The following is a 14,246-nucleotide window of genomic DNA, read 5'->3' as shown; positions in this document are numbered from 1 at the left end:
GGACTGTGGGAGGAAGCCGGAGAACCCGGAGAGAACCCACGCTGCACGGGGAGAACATGGAGACTCCACGCAGAAAGATCCCGGGTGTCCTCACCGGGATGTGAACCAGCGACCTTCTAGCTGTGAGGCCACGGTGCTAACCACTGAGCCACCGTGCAGCCTTTAGACAAACTTGCAGTCATTAACTTTTCTGGAACATTTTAGACAAATTAGAATCATCTTGGATGAATTTTGAGGAATTCTGGACCTTCAGTTTTTCACCATTTCATCTCGTTTTAACTCCTTTTGGGCCAAATGTTGAGACATTTTGGTCGAGTTTTGGCCAAACTGAATCATCTGAGACATTCTTTGGATTTTCCGTTTTCCACTTTGTTCTCGTGTAGAACCTCTTGTGTGATGTTGTTCTCTGGATGGTTCTCCTGCTGGAACGTTCTTCTTCTTCTGCAGACTTCTTCCTCAGATGTTGATAAAAGAAAGAACTGATTTATGCCGCGGTGAGCTGAGAGACGAGAGGTTTACGGTGTGAGGGAATAAAAGGAGTAAACAGATGAAAGGACAGACGGGCAGGAGAAAGGAGGGACGCAGTAACTGGACTTTGTGGGTCACGGTGTTCCAGCAGATTGTGCTGCTGCAGGTCTGCGGGCGCCAAGGCCGACTGCTGCCTTGGGAGGCCTGTGCAGTGCAGCCATCGCGGGGAGGTGATGATGTGCAGGCTGCCTGAATGGATGGGCCTCCGTCTATTTATAACTGCATGTGGAGTGGCCCTCGGCAGGGGTTAGCACCGACCCACACAGCGGCGCATTAGCGGCTCGCTACCAACAGGGACCCGGTCCAGACTGAAACCCTGATATCCTGCACATTGCACGGTGCAAGTCGAGAGCGGCTTTAACTCTACGGGGCCGATTAAAGTAAAGCTCCTCTACGGTTTGATTGTGCGGCGCCAAAGCAAACGTCCAGCGAGAGGAATGCAGGTGACTCTGGTGACGGTCGAGTCCAACCTGCTGCAGCGTTTGTTTCTGTCAGCGGCTCCGTGAATCACGTGCAGCGAGGTGGCGATGCGTTTCCACAGTAAATCAGATGGAGGGTCTTGATGTGCAGGACTCACATCACAGCCGCTCGGAGGAAGATCAGCGGCTTGTATTGTTCGCTCCTAATTTAGATGCATTTCTGCAGCAGCTGTTGCTTCCCCACGTCAAAGATGTCCCTGATTCCCACAGGTGTGTGTTCTCATGACACCGTCTCATACAGCCGAGGCCTCCCCACAGTAATCAGATTACCCCTACAGTAGAGTACTCGCTCCGATGTCACATTACAAACGACCCGTTCAGGTTTCCCAGATTAACATTCAGGCTCCTCAGCAGGAAGTCAATGCTGCAAAAGCTCCTTCATGACTGAGACTCTGGACAAACCTGAAGTGATTTTAAACCGTTTCAACTCTTTTTGGATCAATTCTGAGTCACTCTAAAGAAACTTGGATGGATTTGGATTCACTTTGCACAAGTTTTGAGTTATTTTAGAGCAAATTTGGGAAATTTTACATCTCATTTGGACAAATTTTTGAAAAATTTTGGACAGTTTGAGTCGATTTAGACAAAATTTGAGACATTTTCTACCTTTTAAACTATTTCTAGATGCGATTGGAGTCATTTTGGACTAAATTTGAGGAATTCTGGGCAAGTTTTGAACAAATTAAATCTTTTCATCCATTTTTAACTCACGTCAGACACATTTAGTGTCATTTTGGACGAGTCTCGAGTCGTTTTAGACAAATTTGTAGTAATTTTTGACCATTTAAACTCTTTTTGGATCACTTTTGAGTCACTTTAAAGAAATGTGGACAAGTTTCAAGTCGTTTTGGACTAAATTGGAGGAATTCTGGACAAGTTTTGAACAAATTAAATCCATTTTAACTCACGTCAGACACATTTAGTGTCATTTTGGACGAGTCTCGAGTCGTTTTAGACAAATTTGTCGTAATTTTTGACCATTTAAACTCTTTTTGGATCAATTTTGAGTCACTTTAAAGAAATGTGGACAAGTTTCAAGTCGTTTTGGACTAAATTGGAGGAATTTTGGACGAGTTTTGAACAAATTAAATCCATTTTAACTCACTTCAGACACATTTAGTGTCATTTTGTACAAATCATGATGAATTTTGGACAGCTGAAGACCTGTTTGGCTCTTGTTTCGCTCATTTTGAATACATTTCAGATCATTTTGGACATTCAGGCTTTACCGTCCACTCTCTGCTGTTCTGTTCTGTTCTGTTCTGTTCTGTTCTGTTCGGTTCTGTTCCACTACAGGTTGTGAATTTCACATTTAAAAGACACACGTGGGTTTAAAACAAGAATAAAAATGGAGGGAAAGTGTGATGTGTGTGTTTATATCTTGTTTTCTTGTTCTTGTGTAGCGGCACCACCAGACGTTAACGTAGACACAATGTTTTATTCAGACCAGTTCAATCCAGACTTTATCTGCGTTATGAAACACAACCAAAACTTCCTGGTTCTGTTTCATAAATTAAGACACACACACTCAGAAATATGTACAACAATAGAAATGGAAACTTGAGGAACTTTAGAAAAATATGAAAAATCAGCACCTTACAGTGAATCAACTGAAGTCACATCTACATTTATACAGAACATCTGAGAGCTGTGCTGGAGCAGCTCATCTTTCTCCTCGTCCCTCCCTCAGCAGCTCCTCCTCCACGCCGGCCCTCTCTCTGATCTTCGTGGCCTCCTTCTCGGCCTCCTCGGCCCTCCTCCTCTCCTCCAGCTCCGTCTCCATCAGCCACGGGCCTCCCAGGTAGCTCAGAACCTCCTCCGGACTCCCTCTGTGTTTGGGTTCTGGGTGGAGGAGCTCCTTCAGCAGAGTCAGGACCAGCGGGCTGAGGCCTTCGAACTGGGAGGGAGGAGGGTTGTTCCTCCGGTTCCTCTCCATGACGGCCAACCCGTCGGCGTCCTCGTCGTCCCCCGGGTTCTGCTCCTGCTCCCGGTAGAACCAGTCCTCGTATCTGCGGTACCCTCGGTCGTGGTGGGTGCTCTCCTCCCAGGGGAAGCACCCGGTCAGCAGGCAATAGACCAGAACCCCGAGAGCCCAGCTGTCGATGCAGGGCTCCACTGTGATCCAGATGTCCTCCACCTCCTCCTCCTCCTCCTCCTCCTCCGGCACCTTCTCCGTCTCCTTGGCGAGCTCCACCTCCGGGGTGCAGAAGGGTGACTCGTACCAGACGGCCCGCACTGTGGTGCCGACGGCCCGGGCCAGGCCGAAGTCGCCCAGCTTGACCCAGCGGCAGGCGGCGTCGCACAGGAAGATGTTCTCGGGTTTGATGTCCCGGTGGACGAAGCCCAGCGAGTGGAGGTGAGTGACGGCGCCACTCAGCTGGGACATCACCCTCTGGACACAGTCCTCGTCCACCCCGACCTGGACCAGAACCACAGAACACACACTTTATCATTTACAGCATCTGGTGGAGTCACTGTCAGGACACAGTGGTCGTCCTGCTCTTTTGGTCACTTGAACTTCTTTTTGGATAAATGTTTAATTAGTCTGGACCATTTGAGTCCAAATCTGGACTAAGTTCTGGTCATCTGGATCAATTTAGAGACATTTAGGAGACGGTTTGAGTAATTCTGGACTTGTTTTGACTCTATTTTAAGACATTTTAGACGAGCATTAAGCAAATTCTGAGTCACTTTGGACAAAGTTTTTTGATGTATTTTGACGGGTTTTCGGACTAAAATAATTTCGTTTGTTTTGTTTGTTTGTTTTGGACTTTTTGGACAAAATTTCAGTAAATGGGGACACATTTTATCTCATTTTAACATATTTTGGACAAGTTTCGAGTTTTGAGACTGAATTAGTTTTGTTTTGAGGAACAGCTTTTGAGGATTTTGGACATTTTTAATCTTGTCTCAGACTTTTTTTGTTCAGCTCAGACTGAGTCATTCTGGACAAAATGTAGAGACGAAGGTTTAAAGAAACACAAACCGGCAGCCTGCTGGGGAGGTGCAGCCACAATAATCTGGCAAAGCAAGACTCCTGACTGGCCGAATGTAGAAACTGCTGCTTCCCGTCAGGTTGTCTGGGTTCAGAACACGGACGCCCTCGTCCTTATCGTGGTTCTATTATGTTACTGGCAGAACCACAAACGCACCGGAGCAGCTGATCTGGACGCTGCTGTCCAGCACTCAGGAGTAAGAGCTGGAAAAAAGTCTGGATTCCCTTCTGAGAGCGTTTCTAAGAGCATGATCTGCCTATAGTCCTGCAAAAGTTCCACAAAAACAGCATTTATCTGAACATAAATCATATCTTACTGGACAGTAGTGTGTAGAAGTCCTGGTCCAGCGTTGGGTCTGTTGTTTTCAAAGAGTTATAATGACCTTACATACATATTTCTCAGCGTTTTTATCAAAATATAGCAAAAATATACAGGAAATATGCACAAAGTCTTTTAAAAAACACCTTCAACAGGCTAAAATATGAAGTTTAATACAGAATTTACTGCATTTATTTTGTGTTGTGTTATTTTTTTTTCTGGTTGTTTGTGTTTTTTGGAGCTAAACATATTCTGAGAGATTAGGTTTTAGTCGCACCATCCACTCACAAGGCCAAAGATCACACAGTCTGACAGGCAGGAAACCCAAAGTTTGCACCAATAAGCTGCTGTCAAAGGGAAAATCTGTCCAAGTTTGGATGAGAATGTCTCAGTTTTACTGTTTTTGCATGTTGACCTTAAAGCTTCTAATTCTAATAAAACTGCTGCCGACCCAAGACGATGTTCTGTTTTATCGTCTTGATTACGTTCACAGGAAATGTTTTTAGGAGTTTTTCTTTTTGCAGCCGAAGCGCTTAAAGTTGCAGGTTTGTTGTGGTTTTGGTTCAGACGTGTACGTTGAGTTTTAAATCGATATAACGTCTGTGAGCGGCTGACCTCGGACACGATGACGCTGTACAGGTCTCCGTAGAGTCCGGCCTGCTGAGCGAACACGTAGTAGGTCGGCGTGGAGAAGAAGATGCCGAGGGCTCGGGTCAGAGAGGGGTGAGTGCAGTAGGACAGCGAGAGGTTGTATTCACGGAGGAAGGAGGTCAGAGAGGTGGACTGACGGGGGAAGAACTTCAGGGCCATCGGGGTTCCTGGAGGGACAGAAAAAAAACAGGAGGAAAGACAGAACATATAGACATTAATATATACTGCTGTCCAGAGATAAAAAGAAAACTGTCAGCTTCTAAGTGACAGATGTGAATTTAGTGCATTAAATACGACAAAATCTAATCACACAGGTAAAAAAAAAATTGTAAAAAATTGTGGAAATCTGGCAGCAAGTGTGTCAGGAAACACTGGAGTACTGTGAAATTTAAAAAAAGTAAAAATAACAGCAAATATCTGTAAAATAATTATGTTTTATATCATTTAAATACAGTAAAACGGTGCAGTTCGATGGTGACACGTTTTACAAACATACAGATTTTCAATGTGGAAACTATTTCAGTTTTTTACAGTCGGCATGTTAATTAATCTTTATTTTCACGAGGATTTCAATAAATATCTGTAATCAAACATTTTTTTAAAAAATAGGAGAAAAATATTTTCCATTTTTTAATCCTTAATGTATTTAATTTTTATTTACAAAATGGCAAATATCATGAAAAACTATATTTTTAGGTGATGCAATTACGCAAAAAAAAAAAAGAAGAAGTAATTTTACAGTCACACACTGTAAAAACAATGAATTACTATTTGCATAAATGCAGATTTTTCTAATAACAATTCTGGCCTCCTTTTTTTTTCTTCCATTTTTCTTTTTTAATAGTCTGCATCATGATCTGTAATTTAACAAAACTCAATTTATTTTTTCAAGTAATGACAAATACTCTTAATGTTTTGGGGTTTTTGTTTTAGGTAATTTAAATGCAGCAAAACAAATTTTATTTTACAATTAAATGTAAAAGAACAAATGAATTATTATTTTTTTTTACTGATTTTTGATGTGAAAATTTATATTTTTACTAATTATTATCTGTAATTTACCAAAAGAGTAAAAATCCGTAATTTGTAAAAAATAAAATAAAATAAAATTTTTTTAAAAAGACATTTAAAATGATTCTCCTGTTTTTTAAAGATGCTGCTCCGGCAGCAGGAACGTCACTGACACTGTGAACAAATATAACTTCCCCTTCGGGACGACTCCGTTTCACTTCAGCAACTTTATCCCGGAGAATGTACGAAGAACTCTACGCTGAGCAGCACAAGAGCGCGAGGTTACACAATAAAACAACATCCGACGCCACATGTCTAGCTTCTTCATTAGCGAGGAACCCGAGCCCAGATAAATGTGCTGCGACGGGAATGCAAACGCGTAACCAGAACTCCCAGTTAAACCAGCAGGAGGCTCCCAGCGGCCGACCTCCGGCCTTAAGGCTCGCCTCTGGCCTTCGGGCCTTCGGGCCTTCGGGCCTTGGCGCTCACCTCTCTTCCTGTGGACGGCCAGCATCACCTTCCCGTAGGAGCCCTCGCCCAGCAGCTTCAGCACCTGGAAGTGCTGCGACACCTTGAGGCTGGGCATCGACTGGGCCGACAGGAAGCACAGCTCGTCCAGGTCCTGAGCTGCTGCAGCCTGACAAACAAGCAAACAAACAAAAATAAATCTACGCATCGACAGAAACGAGATCCGCAGCTTCATCCAAGTCCATCATATAACTTGTGTCTGAAGCTGCAGCTCGAAATCTCATCAGCTCCAGTTTTATGTTGCCAATAAACATTCTCAGGAGGTTAAAGGTGTTCCTGCTGTTTTCTGAAGGTTCCTTCATGGACGTGCACCAGAGAAAACATACCGATCGCATCGACCTTTTTAAGTTCAGACAACTTCTGCTGAAATTATGTTCAACCAACGCAGTAAAATGAGTTCATAGGATCAGAATCAGAGCGTTTTTATTGACAAGATTAAATTATCCAGCTGTTGGGGAGAAACCTGAACTCAGAGTGAACCAAAATAAAGTTATCATTACATTAATCCAACTTGAATTTCGTTTTTAATCAAGTTACGCAGAAATTTGAGCTCAGATCACTCACGTTCGCTGCGTCCCATCATGCATCTGGCAGGAACGAGCAGAACAAACCGGTTCCTGCCCACCTGTCTTGGAACCCTCGGCGTGACATCTCATCAGAACCACCAGAACATGTGTCGTGGGGTCTGCGTTCGGTGAAGCTGCAGGAGGGCGTGAGCAGCTAAGACGCTCAGCTTAACGCAAAACACATCCAGGACGTATTTTTACTCCTGACCTTCCACGTGTTGCGTAACCGAGCTGCAGCTAATCGAATCACTGGTTGAGACAATAGCTGGGCTCCTGAGCCACTATCGGTCAGGACCTCTGGATCAGCATCTCTGAAAGTTTCCCATCGATGACAAATGTGATCGGATCAGCCGGAGCCAGGTGGCGCTCCGGATTTATGGCATCGAGCTATCCGAGCGATGTCACGTCAGAGGTTTAGCGAACGGATCGATCTCTGCCGTGAGTTACTGCTGAAGAAACAAATGGATCAGATGTGCAGCCAAAAATAAGCCCGAATGTTTGAGATGTATGTCCAACGGAGCCGATGATGGGTCGTGGCTGTGAAGACTCTGTTAGCCGAGCAGCAGTTTCCCAAAAATAAAACCTGTTCCGTCCACTCATTAAACTCATTAACTCCTCACCGAGCTGCTAACGGGCTGCAGTTATCTCGTTAGTACGTCCTACGGCCGCAAACGCGCTGAAATTAAAACCGATCTGAGATTCTAGTTTGATCAGGTCGCGGTTTAACTCGGCGGTTGAGCGTCGACGCTTCACAGAATCGTCTCTACGAGCTACAAGCTGAGGTGATCATCGACCGAAGCTTCTGACCTTCAGCGTGAAGCCACGATTTAATGTAGCGTCAGCAAGTTTAAAGAAATCCTGCAGCCTCGGAGCAACTGGTGCAATGAAAACGTGCATTTATGCATTAATGTAGCTGCAAAACACAAAAATATGATAAATTAAACCTCAAACTGGCTGCACGCTGTGATAATTACTGTAAAAATACTAACAGTGCTACAAAAATACGGCTAAAAACTACAATCTGATAGAGTTTTGGAGCAAAAACAAAAACTGACAAGCAAGCACAAAGCATGTTTTTGCTAATGATGGACACAGATTTTCATATATTTAGTTTAATTTCTCTGTTTTCTACAGTTTATTAGCCTTGAAATGTGTCGTACATTCGAATAAATCCCTGAAAATCAAACTTTTCTTATTTTCTGTCCCTCATTGTTGCAGGTGTTTTATTAATTTATGCATTTAATAAATACAATTGGGCATTATTAATATTAAATATGGTTATAAAATACAACTTTGTTTGTACAATATGCATTTTTAAATGAGTTTTAATTCTAGATTACAATCCTGGATGAAAGTAAGTTATTATTTGTACTATTTATCTGCGATTCAAAGCCGTGTTAAAAGCAGTTAAACCCAAAAATCTGCACATGAACCATTTTAGAGTCGTTCACTGTGAACTTCTAACGCTGTAGAAACACACATTTAGCAGAAAACTTTGCTCCAGAGCAAAAAAACCTGCAGCTTCCTTCGTCAATACTTTGATTTGTTTGTCATGATATGATGAGTCTGAGTTTCTCCTCTGGATGCACCTGTTCCCTGGGAGCGGTTTTTACATTTTAAAAGAGAAAAAATGCTGTAATTTATTTCAAGGCTGGTTATAAATACAGTAAATTATTGCAAAACGTAGTTCAGGTATGGACCAGTAAACCTCATTAACTCGCTGTTTGTGTGGATTCTTGTTTTGCAGGAAACTTTGCAGGTTTTTTTGTACTTTTTTTTTTGGACCTGTGCAAAGTTGAGTCTCTGTGTGATACTTACAGTCATGTTGCTTCTGTTTGGATGATCTCAGTTTGTCTTCAGCATCTAACCCTCAGCCTCTCTGAGCTGGTCCAGGTTCTGTGGTTCTGATGTGGTGCTCGGAGCTCGATGCAGCAGCTTCACGCACTCGGGTCGGACTGAGTGTTTTCCTACCGAGCTGCCAGCGACTCTCCGCCTCCCCTCTGCTCTGTTGGCAAATACAACGAGGAGGTATGTGAACCCTCCTCCTGGTCACATCCCAGCGTTTCCAGTCCGTTAACCCGTCGCTGTCCGGCCTCCCCTCTGCTCAGCTGTCACCCTGTCCGTGGCTCTTTGTCACCCCCACGGCGCAGGATTCCTCCTTTAATCAGCAGCTATGCAGGAATGTGAGGAATCGGCCAACGAGCTGCAGCCCTGATCCTGAACCTGACTGGGATTAGTGGTCCAGGAGCACCGGCCTCCTCCTCCTCCTGCCGGCCTTCAGGAACGTCTGGAGACGGTTTGACCCTCAGTGACACCGGATCTCCTCCTTCACACTGATTGTTTCACAACTTTCCCCTGTTTTGGTCAATTACAGGTAATAACGAGGAAATCTGCAGCAAATATAAAGTCAGAAAAAATATATATTATACAAAATATAAACATATATGAAAATAAAGTCCCGTCAAATAAATTTAAATATCTACTGTAAAAAAAAAAAAAGCAAAAAAAAAGCCCAAACCCTAAATGTAAACATAAAACATCTATATTTTTATAAACACAATTTAAAAAACAAACAAACCATGAAATTAAGCTATAGTTACTGTATTTAAATCAGAAAAACAACAACAACTATTTTACAGATATCTGCTGATGTATTTTATGGATGAGTTCAGTTTTTAAACTGTTGTTATTGATGTTAAATACAGAAAATATTGAGCAGAATCACAGAAAAACAAAATATAAATTTACACGTTTACTGTTAGATTATAAACGTCCACATAAAAAAATCTACGTCTTTATAAACAGCATTTTTTTTTTCAATGTTTAAACATGAAATTACAGTTTTACTTTATTAAAATCAACTAAAATATCGTTGTTTTACATACATTTGAAAAGTTTTTCAATTACGGTTTGACAAATGGTAAATATATATATATTTTTATATATTTAAGTATTAATGTACATGTTGACTATAAATGCCACACAGACAACGTCTATCAAAAATCTGTATTTCTACAAATATTATTTTGTTCTTTTACGTGTGACCGCACAATTAAATCAGATAAAATCTAATTATTTAGAAATATTTGAAAATCACAGCATCCCTCAGTTTCTAAGTTATGTTTATGACTCTTTGATCTCATAATCAGGACTTCTTATAGTTTCTCGCTGGTGGAAACAGGCTTCCATACGTGTTCACTCTTTGTTCTACAGCTTCTCTTGTTTTGTTTTTTCCTCCACCAGCGACATGGACTCGGCGTCTGAAGTTACCTCACAGCTTCTTAAGCAGGATTATCGATATGCTCTACACATTGTTTACATCACCGGCTGCACATTGCTGCACGCTGTAAACATTTCTACGAGTTCTCATTACAATACTTTTCTTTGTATCTGACTCGTAACTCTCCCTCTTTACGACAAACCCTCCCTGCTCTTTAGAGACGATCTCCTTGTCAGCGTTTATTGTGACTCTGGTGATGTGTTTCCATACGATGGCTGCAGACTGACACGAGGAACAGCTGAAGCCTTCCTTTTGCTTCTGCGTCTACGTGCAGCTCTGCTTCCTGGCCGGCTGTAGGTCAGGCCTCCTATGGCTTCGACACCCTCCTCCTCTTTCCGTCCACTCAGTCAGATTCTCTGCTACTACGTGCTATTGAACTATTATTGCCACCGGTGGCTGCCGGTTATGTAACGCAAACAGCGGCTGCTATCACAACAAGCCGCCGGCGCTCGGGTTACTGACACCAGCCGTGTTTGTGCTGCCCCTATAGGCTCCAGCGGCCCCTGCTGTGACAACCGGCTGCACCGCCCGGCCACCAAAACACAACCTTCATCACTTCTGCTGACTCGCTGCCAAGACCCGGTCGGGTTCATTCACAAGGTGTGAGACGCACACATGTTTAAAATGTGGACGCTGTGTACACACGGCAGACGGTGGTTTCACGTCAACACGTCAGCTCGCACTCGGGACGGATCTGTGGACGGACGCCGTCACATTATATAAGGAGGGTCTTTGGCTACACGGGGACGGTTTCAGTTAAAGGAAAACGTTTCTCCGACACTAGAGACTGTTGTTTGTTGAGGAGCGATGATACAACAGCTAGCGTTTCCTATATTAAGAAGCCCTACAGAAGAAACCCAATGCAACCAAGTCAGTGTTCCTCGATGTTCTGTAGAAGCTCTTGATGGTGTTGTTCTCTGGATGGTTCTCCTGCTGGAATGTTCCTCTTCTTCATCTGGTCAGCCAGTATTCTGGTTCATCCTCAGACATTCATCTATAAACGTCATCGACACCTCATGCAGCCCCACATCATCACACTCCCAAACTCCTAAATGTCAAACAATTCAAATTTGTATCATCTCACAGTAATCAGATTACTTCTAAGTTGAACAGTAGAGTATTTGCTCTGAGGTCAGATTACAAATTACCAGTTTAGACTTTATGGAGCATCTATAAACGTCATCAACACCTTCTGCCCTCATGCAGCCCCACATCATGATGCTGCCACCTCCGTGCTTCACTGTCAGGACCATGCATCCACTGTGGTGGTCCTGGTCAGGTTCACACCAAACATCTGGACTCCATGTGAGCCCAACACATTGATCTCCATCTGACCAGAGGATGTTCTCCAGCATCCATCAGGCTTCTGTTCATGTTCTCTGGTGAACTTTGATGTGGAAGTTTAGCTGTGAGCAGCAGCCAGGTTTAGTTCTGCTCCTCCGTCCATAGAGGCTGATGTTCTGAAGTGTCCTTCACACTGTGTGAGCTTCACACTAACTCTGGTCTCCATTGATCAGCCCTGTGCCAAGTCTGAAGCAGCTGCCTTTGTCTGGTGTCCACAGCTCCATAGTGACAGTAGTTGACTGTCCGTGGAGTCGTTGTAGGAGGACGACCACTGCAGCCCTGATCAGTGCTGCTGTGGCTCCTTCTGGACCTCCTGGTTCCTGCTCACACTGGGCTGCACTGGGTTCTAGCTGCTCACTGATCTTCTGGATCCTTTTCCATCTTTGTCCAGTCTCCCAGTCAGATGTTTCTCCTCCTCTGTTCAGGTCTTCTCCATGTGGAGCCGTGGGTTTCTACTCTGTGGCCTGAATTTTCAAACAGCGTTTACGGGATGTTCTCACTGCTGCTGTTCAATATTTAGTTGCCTCATGGTTCAGTTTCCTGTTGCAGGTGTTGTGACGACGGAGAAGCAGATTTCAAAAGAGGAGGGAGAACTTCACAACTCCTGTGATGAGGACACGGTGGAAGTCTTGACAGAGAGTTTTAAGAGAGACGCTGGTGTCATTCTCACTGTTTGATTCTGTGTTTTATCACACAACAACAACAACAACAACAACAACAACAATATAAATGGGAAAACAAATAAATATAAACGGGAAAATCCATCCATCATCTCTACACCTTAATCCCGGAGAGAACCCACACTGCACGGGGAGAACATGGAGACTCCACGCAGAGAGATCCCGGGTGTCCTCACCGGGACGCGAACCGATGACCTTCTAGCTGCGAGGCCAATGCGCTAACCACCGAGACACTGTGCAGTGACAAATTTGCAGTCATTAATTTTTATGGATATGTTGTGTTCATCTGTGTGGTAGAAATCACACTAAACAATATCAGCCACATTAAAACACATTCATTAGTAGAGTCTGGTTTAGACGGTTGAATGTTTGTGACCTCGTCAGTCGGCTTCGTCTCATTTTTAAACTCGGCCTGAGGTGGCGGCATTAAGGAAGCACGGCATGAAGTTTCTCCGTGACGTGACGGTGGAGCAGCACCTGCTAAAATAGCCTTTATGCTCGTTTTAAGCTCCAGTGTTTTGTGTTTGTCTTCATCAGATCAGCGTTTCCATCTGAGTCACGCTGCTGAGTTCTCTGCTGCTCCTCCTCTCTGGAGATAAAAGGATCAAGAGATGCAGCAGCAGCAGCACACATGCAGGCCAGCTGCTGGTGTTGTTCTGATCTGCAGGGCTTAGCATGTATTATTTACAGTTTCCACTGACGGGCGGCCGAACCGAGCTGCTGGGCATCAGCCACGCCGGGACGCAGCTCAGCGACGCCCCTCTGTGGACGGACCGCTCTACTGCACGTCTGTTTAGTGGAAATCTGTATATTTAATGATATATCGAACTTTTCATACTGAAACCAAAAGCATTTGATATGATATGATGACTTAAAACCAAATGTATACTGTACAACTGCAATATGCTCCAATATCTGTCAGAAATAATCACAGTCTGATTTGTTTATTTATTTGCACATCATTCAGGCCTCGACTGGTTCATAAAACTAGCACGCAAAATAACAAATATTGTTTTTAATCACAGTGGAAGTAAAAGAAGACGTGATTTATTCCTCCTACGTGACATAAACATTGTCTAACGTTGATCTGAATCTGAGGATTTTATTTATTCAGTCTGTTATTAATTGACCCTCATGCAGTCTCTGGGGAAATCGTTTTTCTCTTTTAATCTGTTATCACAGTTCATGTGATAATAAAATCACCAAGTAGTCAAACTACTGCTATAAATTCTGAAAATAATAATTTGGTAATATAAAATAATAATATTTGGTAGGTCTAGTTCGTTTGGGGGCTGCAAGGTGGATCAGTGGTTAGCACCGTTAATTGGTGATTGTAAATTGTCCGTAGGTGTGAATGTGAGTGTGCTTGGTTGTCTGTCTCTAAGTGTAGCCCTGTGATAGACTGGTTACCTGTCCAGGTGAACCTGCCTTCACCCTGAGTCAGCTGGGATAGACTCCAGCCCCCCATGACCCCAGTGAGGATTAAGGAGTAGAGATGATGGATGGATGGATAGTTCGATAGTTCGTTTGGTGGTTGGTTGAAAAATCTAACTCAGTTAAAGAAAAAACAATATTCATATATAATATTTTATAACAGACATTTTTCAGGGGAATATATTTATCCATAAAGGTAAAGGCTGTCAGACCATCTCCAAGCAGCTGATGTTCCTGTGACTACAGCTGCACACATTATTCAGAAGTTTAACATCCATGGGACTGTAGCCGACCTCCCTGGACGTGGCCGCAGGAGGAACACTGATGACAAATGGAAGAGACGATAATACAAACGGAACCAAAAGAGCCCAGAACGACCTGTAAAGACATTAAAGGTGAACTCCAAGGTCAAGGTCCATCAGGGTCAGATC

The 14,246-nt window shown here is 43.5% G+C and overlaps 1 protein-coding gene across 1 annotated transcript; it reads right to left on the bottom strand.

Moving 5' to 3' along the window:
* Positions 1-2,425: 2,425 nt before the first annotated feature.
* sbk3 (SH3 domain binding kinase family, member 3) lies at positions 2,426-9,002 on the bottom strand. The gene is made up of 4 exons (XM_008295752.1): positions 8,896-9,002; positions 6,473-6,620; positions 4,937-5,139; positions 2,426-3,426 (listed from the first exon to the last, which is right to left on the bottom strand). The coding sequence occupies exons 1-4, from the start codon at positions 8,899-8,901 to the stop codon at positions 2,671-2,673; spliced, it is 1,113 nt and encodes a 370-aa protein (XP_008293974.1). The 5' UTR covers positions 8,902-9,002; the 3' UTR covers positions 2,426-2,670.
* Between the last annotated feature and the right edge of the window lie 5,244 nt (positions 9,003-14,246).

The sequence above is a fragment of the Stegastes partitus genome, unplaced genomic scaffold (genome assembly GCF_000690725.1).
Source record: "Stegastes partitus isolate 25-593 unplaced genomic scaffold, Stegastes_partitus-1.0.2 Scaffold1074, whole genome shotgun sequence".
Classification (NCBI taxonomy): Eukaryota; Metazoa; Chordata; class Actinopteri; family Pomacentridae; genus Stegastes; species Stegastes partitus.
The sequence above is the reverse complement of the archived record's forward strand: the minus strand, read 5'-3'. Positions and strand labels throughout refer to the sequence as shown.

Coding starts and splice junctions, on each gene's coding strand:
- sbk3 (XM_008295752.1), bottom strand. Junction 5,140..6,472: donor GGCCGTCCACAGGAAGAGAG/GTGAGCGCCAAG, acceptor CTGTCCCTCCAG/GAACCCCGATGGCCCTGAAG. Junction 3,427..4,936: donor ACAGCGTCATCGTGTCCGAG/GTCAGCCGCTCA, acceptor GTTCTGGTCCAG/GTCGGGGTGGACGAGGACTG.